At 39.4% G+C, this 20,600-nt stretch overlaps 1 protein-coding gene across 1 annotated transcript in view; it reads left to right on the forward strand.

The window, feature by feature from the left end:
• LOC136864447 (glutathione hydrolase 7) overlaps positions 1-20,600 on the forward strand; it is a 203,729-nt gene that overhangs the window by 88,254 nt on the left and 94,875 nt on the right. The window contains exon 4 of the mRNA XM_067141452.2: positions 12,470-12,712. Within this exon, the coding sequence (XP_066997553.2) occupies positions 12,470-12,712 (243 nt within the window). The remainder of the gene's footprint in view (positions 1-12,469; positions 12,713-20,600) is intronic.

A 20,600-nucleotide genomic window follows, 5' to 3' on the forward strand; every position in this document is an offset into this window, starting at 1 on the left:
CCTTGGCCCAATGGCCTATATATACACGTCAGGCGGGCAGCGCTTGGAATCAGGTGATAAGGGGCGAGTATTTCTCCCAAATTTTAAATTGTCATATCTCGGAAACCACTGGATGGTTTGATTTCAAATTTGCAGGGTTTTGTTTCCAGAACATTATCTATAATTCAGTGTTGGTCTCGTGTTAATCGGCCCAGGCATTAAAAAGTTCATGAAAATAGCCGAGAAACTTCTGTAAGGGAAGTAAGCTGCATGCGGCGGAGACGTCACTTGACCTTGCTTGACTTGTGTTCTCGCTCGTGTCGTGCAGTAGGTCCGAGAATATTCTCTCACACAGCTGTTCACGTATCGGAACTGAATTGTATGCTAGAAAATAAAATTTGTAATTTATATGTGCCAGGGTCTATGCCTTCCTGGTACAATATATAAAATAAACAGTTTTGTCTGTACTTTGCTGACAATTTAAAAAGAATTATATTTTTGTATTGGTCATGTCTACAGTAACAACTTAATTTTCCATCATTTCTGTATGTATGTATGTATGTATGTATGTACACACTGCACTAGAAAATGGCTGAAGAGAATATTAATGAAAATCAGTATATAAAGTCAGGGAATGAGGCACTACAGTCTAGGCTATAAATAATTTTATTCATGCTGAAGGAAATGGTAGTCTAGAGGAAGGCCTAAAATTTAATTCTCAAATATCTATGTTATTAGTGGTCCTATTGGTAAATACTACATAACTTAAGTTATATAGAAATAAATTTACAATCATTTATGTCTTATACATTTTTTCTGTACCAGCTATGACAAAAGAGGTATTCATGAATTTTGATTTTTGTTGCCAAGTCCATATCAATGCCGAACCACGAGAAAATAGGTAAAAATAATTTAATGAAAATCGGTATGTGATGTCAGGGAATAAGGCACTGCAGTCTAGGCTATAAATAATTTTATTCATGCTGGATGAAATGGTAGTTTTGGGGAAGGTGCCTTATATTCAAGTAGGAGGATAGAGAACAGACTGGTTTGAGCAAAAAAGTGGATTAAGACAAGGAAGTGCTCTGCAACACTTTCTCTTCATTGCAGTAATGGGCGAACTAATGACGAAAGTGGCAAGGAAAATTGGGGAAGGAAAAATGAAAGTGATGATGTTTGCAGATGACTTGTTTGTCTGGGGAGAAAAGGAAGAGAATATCCAGGAACAGTTAGATGCATGGGAAGATGAGGTGGAACAATATGGAATGAAATTTAATGCCAAAAAAGGAGTGAGATAGTGATCACATCTAGAAAGTAGGAGAGGCCTACGAGAGCGATAATGCTTGGAGGGGAACAGATTAGGAAGGTAAACAGTTTCAAGTACCTGGGAAGTATCATAGAAGTAAGTGTAAGAAATGATAAGGAAGTAATCGAGCGTGGAAGACAAGCAGGAGGATTCCTGAAAAGTGCCAGAAGCCTGGTTTGGAGCAGAGATGCCCCTCAGAGAAGCAAGAGAGTGATGTACAGGACATATTATATACCTATTCTGACGTATGCAGCAGAAACTTGGTTAATGAGGCAGAGAGCTGTGACTAGGGTACAGGCAAGTGAAATGTAGTTCCTGAGAAGCAGGATAGGAGTGACAAGAACGGATAAGATGAGAAATAAGAAGGTTAGAGGTATAGTAATAGAAGAGCCACTACAGAACAGGATGGAGACATCTAGACTTAGATGGTATGGACACACGAAGAGTATGACAGAGGAAAGGATATCAAGGTGGATGCACAAAATGGAGATAACAGGAAAACTACCAAGAGGAAGACTAAAAGACAGGTGGATAAAAGGAATGGAAGAGGGTGTACAGAGAAGAGGAGGGGACTGGGCTAGAGTGACGAGGGAAAAGTGGTGGGAAGACAAGAGGAGATGGAGAGGCTTATGTTCCAAGCAGACCTGGTCAAGAACTGGAAACTGCATATGTTGATGATATTGATCCTATCAAAAAGTACTACATAACAAAATTTATAGAGAATGCAATTTCCAATCATTTATGTCTGATACAGTTTTACCATATACTGAGCTCGATAGCTGCAGTCGCTTAAGTGCAGCCAGTATCCAGTATTCAGGAGATAGTAGGTTCGATTCCCACTGTCGGCAGCCCTGAAGATGATTTTTCCATGGTTTCCCATTTACACACCAAGCAAATGCTGGGGCTGTACCTTAACTAAGGCCACGGCCGCTTCCGTCCACTCCTAGTCGTTTCCTGTCCCATCATTGCCATAAGACATATCTGTGTCGTTGCGACGTAAAGCCAATAGCAAAAAAAAAAAAAAAAAATTTACCATACTGAATATGATAATAGAATTGATGAATTTAGACTTTTGTTGCGTAGTCCATATCATTGCCAAGCATTGTTAACATGGAAATATTGTTCAATCTTGTTGACTGGCAATAGTTTTGGTCATGATTTTCTTAAGGTGTCGGATGCTCTGGTAGAGAGTGACTTGTGCAAGTACCTAAGAATCCATGTAAAGAGAGATCTAAAATGGGCACCCATGTAGGAAGTGTAATTTCTAAAGCATACAAGTCCCTTCTTGATGAGGATGCTAAAAGGCAGCAGTTCCCAGGCGAAGGCGCAGGGCTATATATCACTCATTAGGCCAGTCCTGGAATATCGAGCGGCCGTATGGGATCCATACCAAACAGAATTCATTAAAGAACTAGAGGTGGTACAGTGAAAGGCTGGAAGATTTGTGCTTAACAATTTCAATCCTAGTAGTGTGACAAGTATGATGGAAAACCGTGGGTGGGAGACACTGGGGAGTAGTAGGAAACGAATACAGTTATGTGCCATGTATAATGCCTACATGAATAAGCCAGCTTGGAGAGAGTTGAACAGTCAACTAGAAAATCCCTGTTACATAAGCAGGACTGATCATCTGCATAAAGTTAAAGGTAGATTGCAGAAAACTAACTATGATAAATATTTGTTTGTAAATTGGGGAGTTGATGGTTGGAATGCATAACCTGCAGCTGTTTTAGAGCCTTTTCCCAAAAATGTAAGATGCTTCGAGAATGGACTCCAGCATTCTGTAAGTTGTTTGTAAATTTCTATGTGATGGTGGCATATTTTAAAGTAACACTCAACCCACTGTAAATTCTAGAATTGAGGCATCTGAATTATTTAAGTTATGTGTGAATTTGTATATGAACGTGCTGTATTTACAATGCTAGGATAATAGAAATTGGACCGCTCAATCTACTGTAAATCATGGTGTAAAATTTTGAAATACTTAAGGTACATGCAAATTTGTATATGATGGTGTGTTATGTTAAGTTACTAGTAAGCTCAACCTGTAGTATTGTAAGCCGTAGTGATAAGCACTGAAATTACTTAAGTTGTGTGTGAATTTGTATATGATGATGCTGGATTTAGAATGTTAAACTAGTCGTATTTCTTGTAATATTTTTGTTCCATGGAATTGCTTGTAGTAGTAGTAGTAGTAGTAGTGTTTTAACTTTATTTTATTATCACACTACTGTAAGTGATCATTGCCACTGGGATATTTCCCATTTGTAATGTATTTGTTAATTAAACCACGTTGCCATTGGTCTACATCAACAAGGAAAATTGTGAAGATGATTATAAAAACTGAGAACAAATCATAAAGGAACGATCACTTGAAGTTGTGAAAGAAGGAAGAACTCCCTTTACGATAATAATTACAATTGAGGAGCCATCTGATGGTGAGATGGCGGCCCTGGTCTAGGAAGCCAAGAATAATGGCCAAGAGGATTCGTCACGCTGACCACACGACACCTCATAATCTTCCGTTCTGCGATGCGATTTTATTTGACGTAAATAAATATCACACGAGAACATGTTCACTTCCTTGTATAAATTACTTTATTTACACTGTACATCACAACACACAATTATACACAGTAGCAAATGACACTATATACAACACTCAAAAGCAGAGTACCCTGAAGTCGATTCTGACAAGTACAGATATCAACAACATTGACGCGCGCACTATAACATACTCTCTCTTGAATTCACCGCTCACTCACTTGAGTCCAATACTCAGACTCCACCTCGAAGCCCAACAGTCACTCCCAGTCCATCACTTGCCTGAGTCCTACGAACTAAGAACTAACTACTAAGAACTGAGAACTAACTAACTTCACTGACTGACAGCTCGATAAATATACCATTCGATCAACCATCTAGAATGATTGACTTCTGGAAGAGTTCGTACAACACTCTAATGGAACGCACTCGAAACATCGATTGACCAGCTAGTCGAATGGGTACCCAAACATTTGTTTCCTATTTACTAACACACATGGAAATATCTACAACATTCGTAATGTCTCTACATGTATCTGGATAGTAAAACCTTATAGTAAGTTTCCAGAACCCTTCATATATACCAAATTATAGTACAATAAGTCTAACATACGAACATTATGGAATTTTCTACTGCTTTCGACTATATGGATTTTGAGGTTAACTTATACACAATACTTATTTGAGGTTGTACAATTTTATACTACCTCTTTACACGGAAACCATATACTACTCATGTTTAATACTTAATAAAAGATAATTTAGCATTAAATAAACTATAATTAAAATATATTAAACATACTAATTGGTTCATGTTTGTGGGTTACTGTAGTCACGTCCTAGTTCGTGAACCATGGGCAACGGCTGAGTGGCCTAGTAAGTGGTCCTGAGAGTCGGGATACCAGTTGCTATGGAATGGGAGTGGGCATCTCGGACATATTCTGAGTCATGGCCCTCCTTGTGCTCAGGCGGCTAGGACTATACAATTCACCGGTGGTCCATAACCCGTTAGAGGAGAGATCCTCACTTGGACTATGTGCAAGTAGGGTAGCATCCTGCTTCATGAATTTACCGAGCTCAGAACATTTTAAGCACGCCTCGGACCTATGGGAGTAATGGAGTCCCACTCCCATTTGACAGGCGAGGGACTCCTTGGAAACAACTTGGCGAACGAAATGGAATTCGATGGGGAGCTATCACTATTAATGGGGCTTATGGAAGAAAGAAGGTAGAACTGGCTGAGTCAGTAAAGAGGATGCATCTGGATGTGCTAGGAGTAAGTGATATTCGGGTAAGGGGAGATAATGAGGAAGAGATAGGAGATTATAAAGTGTACTTGACGGGTGTTAGAAAGGGAAGGGCAGAGTCTGGGGTAGGGCTCTTTATAAGGAATACCATTGCACGCAACATAGTTTCTGTTAGGCACGTAAATGAGCGAATGATGTGGGTAGATTTGTCAGTTGGAGGAATTAGGACAAGAATTTTGTCCGTGTATTCACCATGTGAGGGTGCAGGTGAGGATGAAGTTGACAAGTTTTATGAAGCATTGAGTGACATCGTGTTCAGGGTAAACAGCAAGGATAGAATAGTGCTAATGGGCGATTTCAATGCAAGAGTTGGGAATAGAACTGAAGGATACGAAAGGGTGATTGGTAAATGTGGGGAAGATATGGAAGCTAATGGGAATGGGAAGCGTTTGCTGGACTTCTGTGCTAGTATGGGTTTAGCTGTTACGAATACATTCTTCAAGCATAAGGCTATTCACCGCTACACATGGGAGGCTAGGGGTACCAGATCCATAATAGACTATATCTTAACAGACTTTGAATTCAGGAAATCTCTTAGGAATGTACGAGTTTTTCGTGGATTTTTCGATAATACAGACCACTATCTGATCTGTAGCAAACTAAGTATCTCTAGGCCTAGGGTAGAGAAAGTGAAATCTGTCTGCAAACGAATAAGGGTAGAAAATCTTCAGGACAAGGAAATTAGACAGAAGTACATGGATACGATTAGTGAGAAGTTTCGAACAGTAGACAGTAAGCAGGTTCAGGATATAGAAAGTGAATGTTTGGCATACAGGGATCCTGTAGTAGAAACAGCAAGGGAATGCGTAGGAACAACTTTGTGTAAAGACGGGAAAAGGCGAACATCTTGGTGGAATGATGAAGTGAGAGCAGCCTGTAAACGTAAAAAGAAGGCTTATCAGAAATGGCTCCAAACAAGGGCCGAGGCAGACAGGGATTTGTACGTAGATGAAAGAAACAGAGCGAAACAAATAGTTGTTGAATCCAAAAAGAAGTTGTGGGAAGATTTTGGTAATAACCTGGAAAGGCTAGGTCAAGCAGCAGGGAAACCTTTCTGGACAGTAATAAAGAATCTTAGGAAGGGAGGGAAAAAGGAAATGAACAGTGTTTCGAGTAATTCGGGTGAACTCATAATAGATCCCAGGGAATCACTGGAGAGGTGGAGGGAATATTTTGAACATCTTCTCAATGTAAAAGGAAATCATCCTGGTGGTGTTGCAAACAGCCAAGCTGATGGGGAGGAGGAAAATGATGTTGGTGAAATTATGCTTGAGGAAGTGGAAAGGATGGTAAATAAATTCCATTGTCATAAGGCAGCAGGAATAGATGAAATTAGACCTGAAATGGTGAAGTATAGTGGGAAGTCAGGGATGAAATGGCTTCATAGAGTAGTAAAATGAGCATGGAGTGTTGGTAAGGTACCTTCAGATTGGACAAAAGCAGTAATTGCACCTATCTATAAGCAAGGGAACAGGAAGGATTGCCACAACTATCGAGGTATCTCATGGATTAGTATACCAGGCAAAGTATTCACTGGCATCTTGAAAGGGAGGGTGCGATCAGTCGTTGAAAGGAAGTTGGATGAAAACCAGTGTGGTTTCAGACCACAGAGAGGCTGTCAGGATCAGGTTTTCAGTTGTGTTTATGTTTCGTAGATCTAGAGAAAGCATATGACAGGGTACCGAGGGAAAAGATCTTCACTGTACTGGGGGACTATGGAATTAAAGGTAGATTATTAAAATCAATCAAAGGCATTTATGTGGACAATTGGGCTTTAGTGAGAATTGATGGTAGAATGAGTTCTTGGTTCAGGGTACTTACAGGGGTTAGACAAGGCTGTAATCTATCACCTTTACTGTTCATAGTTTACATGGATCATCTGCTGAAAGGTATAAAATGGCAGGGAGGGATTCATTTAGGTGGAATTGTAGTAAGCAGTTTGGCCTATGCTGACGACTTGGTCTTAATGGCAGACTGTGCCGAAAGCCTGCAGTCTAATATCTTGGAACTTGAAAATAGGTGCAATGAGTATGGTACGAAAATTAGTCTCTCAAAGACTAAATTGATGTCAGTAGGTAAGAAATTCAACAGAATTGAATGTCAAATTGGTGATGCAAAGCTAGAGCTGGTCAATAATTTCAAGTATTTAGGTTGTGTGTTCTCCCAGGATGGTAATATAGTAAGTGAGATTGAATCAAGGTGTAATAAAGCTAATGCAGTGAGCTCGCAGTTGCGATCAGCAGTATTCTGTAAGAAGGAAGTCAGCTCCCAGACGAAACTATCTTTACATCGGTCTGTTTTCAGACCAACTTTGTTTTACGGGAGCGAAAGTTGGGTGGACTCAGGATATCTTATTCATAAGTTAGAAGTAACAGACATGAAAATAGCAATGATTATTGCTGGTACAAACAGGTGGGAACAATGGCAGGATGGTACTCAGAATGAGGAGATAAAGGCTAATTTAGGAATGAACTTGATGGATGAAGCTGTACGCATAAACCGACTTCGGTGGTGGGGTCATGTGAGGCGAATGGAGGAGGATAGGTTACCTAGGAGAATAATGGACTGTGCTATGGAGGGTAAGAGAAGTAGAGGGAGACCAAGACGACGATGGGTAGACTCGGTTTCTAACGATTTAAAGATAAGAGGTATAGAACTAAATGAGGCCATATCTCTAGTTGCAAATTGAGGATTGTGGCGACGTTTAGTAAATTCTCAGAGGCTTGCAGACTGAACGCTGAAAGGCATAACAGTCTACATTGATAATGTATGTATGTATGTATGTATGTATGTATGTATGTATGTATGTATGTATGTATGTATGTATGTATGTACTAATTGAAGGTTTTGCACCAATTACGATGTCATACCTACGACAAATCTGCAGGCCTTCGGGCTAAGCAGCAGTCGCCTGGTAGGCCATGGCCCTTCGGGGCTGTGCGCCATGGGGTTTGGTTTGGTTTGGTTTCATCTGTTCTTGCTGTTTTGTGACAATGGGGTTTATTTACCATCCTTTTCATTTAAATCAAGCATAATTTCACCCACATCATTGTCCTCCTTCCCATTAGCTCAGGTGTTCCCGACATCATCAGCAAGATTTCCTATTACGTTGATAAGATTTTCAAAATATTCCTTCCACCTGTCCAGTGGTTCCCTGGGATCTATTATGAGTCAACCTGAATTACCCAACACCCTATTATTTTCCTTTATTTATTATTATCCAGAAAGGTTTCCCTGCTGCTTGACCTTGTCTTTCCAGGTTGTTATGAAAATCTTCCCACTACTTCTTTTTGGATTTTACAACTATTTGTTTCACTCTGTTTCTTTCATCTGTGTTCAATTCGCTGTCTCCACCAGTCCTTGTTTGGAGCCATGTTGGATACACCTTCTTTTTAATCTCACTCATTTCATCATTCCACCATGATTTCCATCTCCACGAACCTAGTACACTGGCATAGCAGGGGGAGAGGTGATACTCCCACGTGGCGCGTCCCAGGTGGCGGATAGGGGGTCGTAACAGGCTTGCCGGCAGACTTGAGGGAAATAAAATACTCCTCGCGGTCCAAACACACAACCCCCTGTGGGTGGGAGATGCAGACGAAGAATACACCCACGGTATCCCCTGCCTGTCATAAGAAGCGCCCAAGGGATGATTGTATTAGAACCATGAAACTACCTGTGATTAGTACCACCACGCGAGGAACACCATGGGTCGCTTTTTCTTGCGCGTAGTACCACTATGTTAGGTACCAAATAGGTTTGTGATTAGTAGCTCGCCGGAGCACCGTGCGGTCAGTACCTGTGATTAGTACCACTATATGAGCGACACCATGGTTCTGGCTTGCCTATGATTAGTACCCACTATACAAGGAACACAGCGGAATAGTATGAGTCCCTGTGGTTTGTACACTTATGTGATGAACATCATAGGTTTGTGTTGCCTGTAAATGGCACCTCAATGTGCGAAACACCATAGGTCTGTATTACATGTGTGAATTTCATTACCTGTGAGTAGTACCATAATGTGTAGAATACCGCGAGTCTACGCTACTTTTGATTAGTACCGCACCATGACAAATACCATGGCTCTACCTTCCTAGCAATAAGTACCATTATGATGAGCCGATGACTTGGATTTTGGACCCCTTTAGACTGCAAGCATCATTGATTCAGTATTGTGCTTTAGAAGCAGTCTGTTGGTCAGTAATACTATTGTTTTATGTCAGTTTCTGTGAATGTGAGGCACTGATTGTTTTAAATTCATATCCGTCCATTCACTTTTTGTCCTCACGTTTTGAATTCTGGTCAGTGGAGGATTTTGGACTTTTAATTTGTCATTACATTTCATCTCATTTCGTACCGTTAGGGGCCGATGACCTAGATGTTAGGTCCCTTTAAACAACAAGCAACATCATCATCACGATTCCCAACTCTACACACAGTTGTCCCTAGGCATTCCCTTGCTGTTTCTACTACAACATCCCTGTATGCCACCCATTGTCTTTCTATATCTGAACCTGCTTACTGTCCATTGTTTGGAACTTTTCACTAATCATATCCAAGTACTTCTGTCTAATTTCCTCGTCTTGGAGATTTTCTACTCTTATTCATCTGCAGACTGATTTCACTTTCTCTAGTCTAGACCTAGAGATGCTTAGTTCATTGCAGATCAGATAGCAGTTTGTGTCATTGAAAAATCCCCAGGAAACCCACATAGTCTTAAAATATTTCCTGAATTCAAAGTCAGTTAATGTATGGTCTGTTATGTATCTGCTGCCACTGCCCTCCCATGTGAGAGCGGTGAATAGCCTTGTGCTTGAAGAACCTATTCGTAACTGCTAATCTCATATTAGCACAGAAGTCCAGCAATCCCAGTCGTATTAACTTCCATAAGCCCCATTAATATTGATAGCTCCCTATAAAATTCCATTTCTTTCACCAAGTTGTTTCCAAGGAGGCCCTCACCTGTGAAATGGGAGTGGGACTCGGTTACTCCCATAGGTCCGAGTGGTGCTTGAAACGTTCAGAGCATGCTCGCTGACAATTCTGTGAAGCAGGATGCTACCCTACATACATGTAGTCCAAGTGAGGATCTCTCCTCTAATGGGTTAGGGACCACGGTGCATTGTATAGTCCTAGCTGCCTGAGCACAAGGAGGGCCATGACTCAGAATACGTCCGAGATGCCCACTCTCATTCCATAGCAACTGGTATCCCGACTCTCAGGACCACTTACTAGGCCACTCAGCCGTTGCCCTTAGTTCAGGAACTAGGACGTGACTACAGTAACCCACACCATGAACCATGATATTAAGAATTTAAATAAAAAATAAATGTTAGGGATACATTGCTAGTAATTCCTTGGACTGCCCCTTTACTAATAAATCCATTGCACTGCCTGAAGTACATCCGACAATCTTTGTTAACATGTTTTCAGTAGTAATATTTAGTATCATCACAACTTATTTTGACGAACACTCAAAGAGCTACAACTCATGACTGAATATCATTTTTACCACCCCTGAAACCCCTGTAAGATGCAACGAACCTTGCTGGGGCACCATACACACGTACGAGATACAGCTTCCCCCTTCTAGCCCTTTACTATCCCATCGTCACCAAATGTCGGTGCGACAAAAAGCAAATTGTAAGGAAAAAATAGCATACTTTATACACACAGTACTGTAGTGACATTTTCAATGTAGGAGTAATCATTGTCTTACTTTAATTTACATAAATTATATAAGATATTAACCTTTTAAGTGCTGAGTTACCAGTTGACTGTTGGACACCTCAGTGCTGAGTTCTTTTAATTCTTATGTAAAAAAAATTGTAGAAGCCTCACTTTTTAACTTATCAGTGGGGTAATTGGCTTAAAATATTTATAAATATTGGTTCTTTATAAATCTAAATGCAAAAGGAAAATCCTTCACTTATGTTCAATATTATTTTTTGAGAAAACAAAATTACACTTTTTGAGCCCATGAGTGCCTTTTATACACGGTATAAAGCCCAAAAAAAAAAAAAAAAAAAAAATGATTTCCTAAAATCTATAGGCAACTAATACATGTAATGCCATACAAGTACATAAGTTGATATTTTAAAATACTTTCTAAACCTGGAATGTGGTGAGAGCTCATGTTTTCCACTGGTTGTTTGTGATACCAATTTGTTTAACCAGCTGCACCAACTCCACTGGCACAAAAGTTTTAGAAATATCAATGATTTTGGGCTTGTCATCAAACACTAATTGGCTCCCAGAGTCTGTCACAGTTACTTGAAAGTCTGGTTAGAAAAGTCATCCGTCTGCCATGAAAATAGCTTTTGAACTCGCCATGTTTTTCTTCTTTCCTTTAGAAGGAGGCTCTGTTTCTTTCTCACTTCCAATATTTTCAGCACACACTGTATCACTCTCACTTTCCAAACCGCTTAACAATTCATTAAAATCATCATCTTCATCATGACTTTCTGCTGTGGTTAATAACTGAAAGATTCTTTGATCTGAAATAATCGCTGCAAGTGCAACTAGCTTGTTGTTCCGCTGTGTTTGTTTACATCATATATGAACTCTGCAGATGTCCATAAAAAGGTCCATAAGATACTTCCCGAAGATATAAGCCGTGATCAATCAGTTCTACATAATGCCCAACAGATGCCAGAACGTGCCAGAGATCGAATCGGCACTCGAGAGTGAACCTGGAAACTCAAAAAATTAAAGTTCTCATGCACCGTCTATAGACGGGCGTAGCACTGCTGGACCGGCTGCGTCAGCCCATCTATAGGCGGGTGTAGCACGCATCGGATTAACTAGTTAGTGCATTTATTTGTTACTTTTAATATACTGTAGGCCCTACTGTAGATAATCATGTTATGAAATAGTTTTCTTCCTCTGCTCCAGAATTTTGTAACCTTAATTTAACAGCCACTTCTGCGGAAGAACAACTCATGGCCACTTTAGGCAGATTTCACTGTAGTTTCTCCTTTCTTTATGAGAAATGTGTTAATTCTGTTGAATAATAGGCCCATCCATTTCACATTTGCTAGACTGGCCTCATAATATGAGGAATAATTGTGTTAATTATAATATGAGCAACTGTCCTGTGATACTTGGTTGACCGAGCGAGTTGGCCGTGCAGTTTAGAGGCACACAACTGTGAGATTGCATTCTGGAGATAGTTGGTTCGAACCCCACTGTCAGCAGCCCTGGATACTGGCTGCACTTAAGCAGCTGCAGCTATCGAGCTTGGTAACCACTGGTCTCTTGCACATGCCCCTTCCCCTACATTAAAAGTGTAATTTTTGCGAGTCTTTTTCATTTTCATCTTCATTTTCAGAGGTGGTTTTTTATTGGTTTATGACCATCGAAAGAAGATGGTGCTGGATGTAATTGATTTCCGTGAAGAAGCTCCTGCTGGTTACCATGAGGCTACATTGGCATCCTTGCAGAATCCAGATGATGTGGGAGATGGAAATTTTGTTGGAGTTCCTGGATTTTCAAGAGGTCTTGGTCTAGCTCATAAACTGTATGGAAAACTTGAATGGAAAGATGTAATAATGCCATCTGTTCATTTAGCCAGGTAAGTTGGGATACACTAACGGATTAACTATTATTTTTTCTTATTTAATTCTTGTCGATCTGTCATGATTCACTTGTGAAATGACCAATATCAAGAAAATCTAATACTGTATTTATAGTTCTTGAGTTACATATTTGGTGGACTTCTACCATCTAAAGTCATCCCTGGAACAACTTCCCAGTGTATAAAGAAACATTTGATATGATTTCCATTGAGATTAATGTAAATATGGTACAGTGAAATGTGATCTGCACATTTTAACACAATTGATTAGTTGCATTTACTCTGTGATCTAACAGCAAGATATACGTACCTATGCATTATTTTGGATTCTCAGAAGCAGTTGTACATAATATTTATATCAGACAGAGAATAAATATCAAGAAAAAGGAAATCAGAATGGAAGTCCATTTAAACAATAGTGATTTTGTTACAATGGTGGGTCAAAACATAAAGCACAACCTTTTCTTTTTTAATTAATGAGCAGTTTTGGTCTATTTTTCTAGCATACGAACCAAGTCTCTTGAAGAATTTCTCCCATCATGACACAACTTAATCATCCCTCATTTGTAGAAGTTTGTTCCCTGGGAGTATAGCCACCTCTACTGATTTCACTCTTACTCTGAACCAAAACGTTGACCTCCTAGGAACTTCAGAGGTCCGAAAAAGTGAAAATCAGACAGTGCAAGGTTTCGACGTTGTGGTGGATGACTGTGTACCTCCCAGCCATACTACTAAACGTTTGCACAAAGAGAAGCTTCAACATGGGGGCGAACATTGTCATGAAGCAGTCTGATATTCACAGCATCCGTGTTAGGCTGTTCTCTTTTCTTTTCTTTTCTTTGCCCACAATAAACACACTACAGCTCGCTGCTCCTCACATGTAGATGATGCTAGAAAATGCACAATCTTTGCATGCTAGTTACTGCTCGCTCCACCTGATCAAGCCAAGTTACAGTCTGTAGCACAAGATTCAAACTGCCAGCTTTGGACTTTCCGACCTAAATAGTTTTTCATAAAGAGAGAATGAAAAAATGTTGAGTTAATTTTTTAATTGCTCTCATATTTATGTCACTTAGATGGTGAAGGTGTCAGCCACAGTTATGTGAGTGAATTTTTGTCTCTGATCAAACAGTGCCAGAAAAAAAAAAAAGCAAACCAAAATTAACATGTTTGTAAAGATATAGAAGAAGGTTATGGTAAAAGGAGGGAATATTCAAGAGTAGTGAATGTAGTGCTGATAGAGAAGAAATTATCAGTGTTGAGAGATGAGATGCAGTTTGAAAATGTGAAGATATCTCAGATTTGTGATAATAGTCTGAAGAGCCAGATTAAGTAAGAAGGACTAGTACCATCACTCCTTAAGTACACCGCACTGCCTTCACTGCATGATGCCGGTGTAGGCTACAGCAGCTAATTGTCACACAGTCAACTGTTCTAATATTTAACCAAACACAGTACTATACTTTAAATGCTTAAATACTGCATTTATGAACTTTCTCATCAACAAGGCATAATCAGCATTTTGCATCACTCCTGATTTTCACGGAAAGCCTTTGAAAAAGGAATACCCTAGAAAATGGAAATCACAAACAGTGACTGGTTCAAACTTTTCGAACAGAATAGAGCAAGATACGTTTTTGTTTCTATGAACTGTATATTATGAGAATAGGTTCTGCTTTAACATTTTTTGGTGTCTAGGGTGATAGGAAAACTGAAAATGGGATTGAAAAACCCTCATTAAGAAGAGAGAAATGAATTAAATTATGGAAGTTGAAGGAGTAAAGCATACAAGAAGAATTTCAAAGGGTATCCTTGGTACGCAGGACGATGTTGGGGAATGTTGAAGAAGAATGGAAAAGTTTTAAGGAAGCCCTGGTTGGATGTGCAGAAAAGGTATGTGGTAAAACATCAGGTAAAGTGAAAGACAAAGAGACACATTGGTGGAATGATAGGGTAAAGAGTAAAGTGAAGGAAAAGAAAATGGCATGGAAACATGGAAAACATCTAAGACTGAAGAAAGTAGAAGAAAATATGTGGAGGCAAAGAAATTGGCCAAGAAAGTAGTGGAGGAAGAAAAGAGGAAAAGCTGGGCCTTATTCACACAGAAATTGAGAGATGATATGCAGGGCAGCAAAAAATTACTGTATGGTATCTTAAGAAACAAAAAGAGAGATCTAGTAAACACCAGATTTGGGAAGGATGAAGACGGCATAATATTAACAAAGCCAGAAGAAATAAGAAATAGATGGAGAGAGTATTTTCAGAAGTTGCTGAACATGAGAAATAATGAGTGTCATTCAATGGACCACCAGGATAGGCAACTAGTTGATGAAGAAATAGAAAAAGAAATTACAATGAACGAATTTGAAATGGTAGTAAGAACGATGAAGAATGGAAAAACTGCTGGAATAGATGAAATTTCAGCGGAGATGATAAAGGCAGCTGGAGCTGTAGGCCTGCATTGGACATATTGAGTTCTCAGGATTGTCTGGGAGAATAAGGAGGTCCCTGAGGATCGGCAAAAAGGGAATAATCATCCCAATTTTCAAGAAAGGCGATAAGAAAGTATTGAAGAACTACAGGGGAATTACTCTGATATCCCATGTTGCTGTGATAATGGAGAGAATACTGAAAAGTTTTTTTTCTATTTGTTTTACGTCGCACTGACACAGATAGGTCTTATGGCGATGATGGGACAGGAAAGGCCTAGGAATGGGAAGGAAGCAGCCATGGCCTTAGTGAAGGTACAGCCCCAGCATTTGCCTGGTGTGAAAATGGGAAACCACGGAAAACCATCTTCAGGGCTGCTGACAGTTGGTTTCGAACCCACTATATCCCGGATGCGAGCTCACAGCTGTGCGCTCCTAACCGCACTGCCAACTCGCCCGGTATACTGGAAAGTAGGATAAGGTTGCGGGTTGAAACTCAGACGCAGGAAAATCAGTTTGGTTTCAGAAGTGGAAGGTCAACAACAATAGAGCCCATTTTCATTATGAGACAACTAATGGAAAAGCAATGGTATGGGAATGGTATGGTGATGACATTCATTGACATTGAAAAGCCATATGACGGTGTCCCCAGGACTACAATTTGGGACAGTCTGGTGCAAAAAGGAATTGGATTGGGATTAATAAAAATGATCATGGCAATGTACAAGGAATGTTGTAGTTGCATGCAAACACAAGTTGGAGGGACAAGTTGGTTCAAAATCACTTTAGTGGGCTGAGACAGGGAAGTGTACTGTCACCACTCCTGTTCACAATAGAAATGAATAACATGAAAACAGCAAAAGCAGCATATGGAGGAAGAGAAATGAACATGTTGTTATTTGCAGATGATATTGTGATTTGGGTAGAAGACGACATGAATGTTCAAGAACAGTTGGATGTGGTGAATGGGAAGATCAAAGAATGTGGATTGAAAATAAGTGTAGAAAAGAGTAAAACTCTTGTTATGACTAGAGGGCAGAAGGAAGGGATAGGTCAGATTAGACTTGCAGACAAGTCCCTGGATGTAGTGGAGACGTTCAAATACCTGGGGGGTGAATTAATGGAGAATGCTCAACTGGATGCTGAAAATTAGTAAGAGGATTCAAGCTGGCAGCTGTCTCTATCATAGTGTAAGAAACGTGTTATAGGACAAAGATGTGCCAAAGGAAGCAAAGGAAACTATGTACAAGATGTATTACGTACCCATAACAACTTACAGAGCAGAAACTTGGACAATGACAAAGAAGGATGAGAATCTAATACAGGCAACCGAAATTTAGTTCTTGAGAAGCATGATACAGAAGAATAGAAGAGACAAAATAAGGAATGAGAAAGTCCGGGAAGAAATTGGAGTGGAAAAATTGAGTGATTAAATAGAAAAGAGCCGATTAAGATTGTTTGGGCACATAAAGCGAATGAGTGATGAAAGAATGCCAAAGAAGGTGATGGAAATGCAAATACAAGGAAGAAGAGGCCGCAGAAGACCACGATTGAGAGGGAAGGACACAATCCAATGCAGTATTAGAGAAAGAAACGTCGAGTGGGACACAGTGTTGGAGGAGGAGTGGTGGAAAGAGTGAAGAAAGTGGAGAGGAACCATATTTGCCCCTACCTGGCTACAGCTGGATAATGGGAAATGATAATGATGATGATGATGATAACCAAAAGTTGGGCGTGGCACTGTTTAAACAGCTGACAAACAGTTTGACCTGTACATATGTTATAAAATTCTACAGAACTAACTCATCCCTGAGATTGTGAGTTAGCAAGATGAACATTAGGCCACTTCCTTATATCTACACACTTGTGTGATATTTATTTGCCTACCGGCTGTATTTGTCAGAAGTATTCCTTGCCCAGAAGCGAGTGGTTGTACCTCTTGATCAAGTCTCTCAACAATCTCTCCCTCTCCCTTCCTTGACTGCTTATCGTGCACTGCCTCTGGAAATCCCCTACAAGCTGTCAATGACCTTCAGGTAGATCCACTAGCTAGCTTTGATCTTTATTTTACAGGAATATTGGTTGTTATTAAACTGGAAAACACATTAAATAAGCTCATGTTTTTGTAATGACCTATGTTGACTTCAGTTAGGAAAACCACAAAGGCGGTCTTTCTGAGAATCCTGTAGCGAAGCACGGGTACATCAGCTAGTGTTTATATAAAAACAGGACATCTAAAGAGAAAATAGGAAAATCCTGGGACAATTAAGAAAAATTTTGTTGACAAAATTTAGTGAACATATAAAATGTATCTTCGTATCATGCATACAAATAATCCAAAACGTCCGACTCGTTGGCTGAATGGTCAGCATACTGGTCTTCGGTTCAGAGGGTCCTGGGTTCGATTCCCGGCCGGGTCGGGGATTTTAACCTTCATTGGTTAATTCCACTGGCCCGGGGCTGGGTGTCTTTGCTGTCCCCAACATCCCTCAACTCACACACCACACATAACACTATCCTCCACCACAATAACACGCAGTTACCTACACATGGCAGATGCCGGCCACCCTCATCGGAGGGTCTGCCTTACAAGGGCTGCACTCGGCTAGAAATAGCCACACGAAATTATATTATATAATCCAAAATGACTTCTTAAATTTGTTCTTAAGACTGATATAGACTATTTATTCCACAGAAGTAGATGCCTCAACCCTGTATTTGTCACTTTTATGTATTTTATCAAAAAGTGTCTTTTCATCTAATATTTTTTTTTCATAAAAGTCAGCACACAATACCCAATTAAAGTGTGTTTTGTCAATGAGCAAGGCCTTCACTTTTTCAATTTTCATTCAGTTTGTTTCATCTGGTTACAAAGAGTTCACTAGTAAAAAAGCATGTTCCACAGCAGCATTTGAACCAGGAACTGACAGAAATACCTACCAAAAAACCAAGTTCATAACGCTTCATGTTTTTACTGTTGAAATAGGCAATCATTTTTCACCATGTTCCACAAATAGTTTCATTGTTTCTTGCATCACAGCTTTCAGTTTCACTTTTTAAGCAGTTCTGTACACATGAAAATTCATCAAACAGTTCGTCTTCATCAGCAGAAAAATTTGGTACAAGACTTTTAACAAAAGAGCAACAACCCTAAATATTCTTCCATTTCAACAGTTCATTTTCAAAAATCACCCAATCAAATGTTTTAAAAGGTGTGAGAAATGATAAACCACCATTCATTAATGTACTCATTGCAAGTGTCATAGAAAATGTCATCATAACTGTGAAATTTTTCTGAAGTAATTAACGCCTCCTCTTCCAGCTTTCTTAGTTGATCATGTACAACGGAGGTGAGGAACCTTTCAGACTTTCTGCATTGTATTTTGTTTAATATCTTGTTTATTTCTTGATAGACTCCCACTATTGTGATTTCTTGTTTCTCATTACATTTAATTGTTGTGGTGAAAGGTTTTAGCTGACTAATAAGAAAATGTAGAAGAGTAATAGATAGTTACCAAAGAATTGTTAGAGGGTAACAGGATACTTATCAATGGAAAGAAAATAAGATTTCAAAGCCGCAAATATTTCTACAGTTCTTTCCAATGCTGGTATCAAGGATAGCCACCTAGTCTTTTTTTTTTCTTTTTTTGCTAGTTGCTTTACCTCGCACCGACACGGATAGGTCTTATGGCGACGATGCCACCTAGTTCTGGCTGTGCCCAAGCACATATTTGTGTTCAAGTTCAGTGAAAATACAGAATGATTTGAGAGATTCAACCTTTACTGTGTACTGTATATGTGGAAGTACTGGTAGATCTTACTCACAATTAATTGACAGTTAATAGGTAAGCAGTCTGAACTGGTTTGTAAAGAATTGTGCACCACATGTGCAGGACAGTCAAGACCTATTAGGCTATTCATTGTGTTTTGTTGCAATTTTTAGAACAAATTGTTTTCCCTTTCCTCTGTTTACCACCTTAATATGTATTAGTATTATCGGCAGAAATTTCAGTTACCTTTTCCTCAAGTTCATATTTCTTTAAAACCTCCAACACATAATTCTGAAGTAAATCTGAAGTTTCTCCAGATAAATTAACCAGTTCAAGCACTTTCACCATGGTACAGTTTTCAGGATGAAAATAAATCACAAAGAGAGGAACCAAGTTCAAGTCCAGATTAACCCGTGAGGGGTCGCGTCCGGTCGTTTCAACCATTTCTGTTTATTTTGATCAATTCTTCCGTGAACACTGTTTATTATACTTCCTCCCCCTCGGTACCTTTCAGTGGACTCATCCACACTTCTGTCACACCTCCGTTATCCCTCTTCACTCCTTTCGTGAGTGACAAGCTGGCTATCCGGTCGTTTTGTTTGCACGTGACTCCTCGCGTTACCTGTCTCCAGTCTATTCAACCATACGTGACTCATGGTGTAGACTTATTTATAATGCAGAAAGTACACTGTTATCATTCATTGTTGAGTAGAGGGAGAATTGTCTGGATGTGCGTTTAATGAAATTAAACATCATTTTAAAACTATTTTTCATGAACAGAACTTGAATTTTTTTTCAAATTCATCAGCAAAGGGCCATCTCATTATTATATTTATTATGTTTAAAAGTGTTTGTCTGGGTTTAAAACAGTATTGCCTTATATTATTGTAACAATAAACAGCATATTAAGTAAGCGTTTCATGTTCTATTGATTACTGGTTGTAACGACTGTACGCGACTCCTGACGTTACACTCGGTATGCAACCCCTCGCGGATTAAATATATCAATCATTATTGAAACTAATCGAGCACTTTTCAGTTCATTTAAAACCTGCTGAGCTGCATAGGGTGCCAATAACGTTAGAAATGATTGCATTACATTTTGTATGATTACAAATGAATTTCGAATTGAATAGTTTTCTAACAACTGTCCACTGCTGGTAACAAGGATAGCCACCTAGTCTGGCTGTGCCCACGTACATATTTGTATTCAGTTTCAGTGGAAATACAGACTGATTTGAGAGATTCAACCCTTACTGTAGATATGTGGAAGTGCTGGTAGATCTTGTTCACAATTAATTAAAATTTAAACCTAAAGCTATGGTTATGCATTGCACTGTGGTATGCAAAAGTAGATTCTTGTGTTACCAACTGCCTGTCCAATTCAGTGACTGTTTTTAAGATTAGATAGCCACTCATACTTTAATTTACACATTTCGTTCGCGATATTTCTTCATTTTAACGTGGTTCAGAGTGTCACACCATCCACTGTGCTGTGTCCAGTATCAAATTTTGATTAGCACATCGTGCATTCTACAGTTTCTCCACTACCGGTGATAGAAGGAAACACTTCTTTTTCATGTTGCTGTTAAAATTACACCTTTGCTTTGCCATGTTGAAGCAGTAATTTCATAGATCTAAAATCAAAATACAACTGAAAATCACACCAGTGTTACCAATAACACA

Source organism: Anabrus simplex, chromosome 2 (assembly GCF_040414725.1).
Source record: "Anabrus simplex isolate iqAnaSimp1 chromosome 2, ASM4041472v1, whole genome shotgun sequence".
NCBI lineage: Eukaryota > Metazoa > Arthropoda > Insecta > Orthoptera > Tettigoniidae > Anabrus > Anabrus simplex.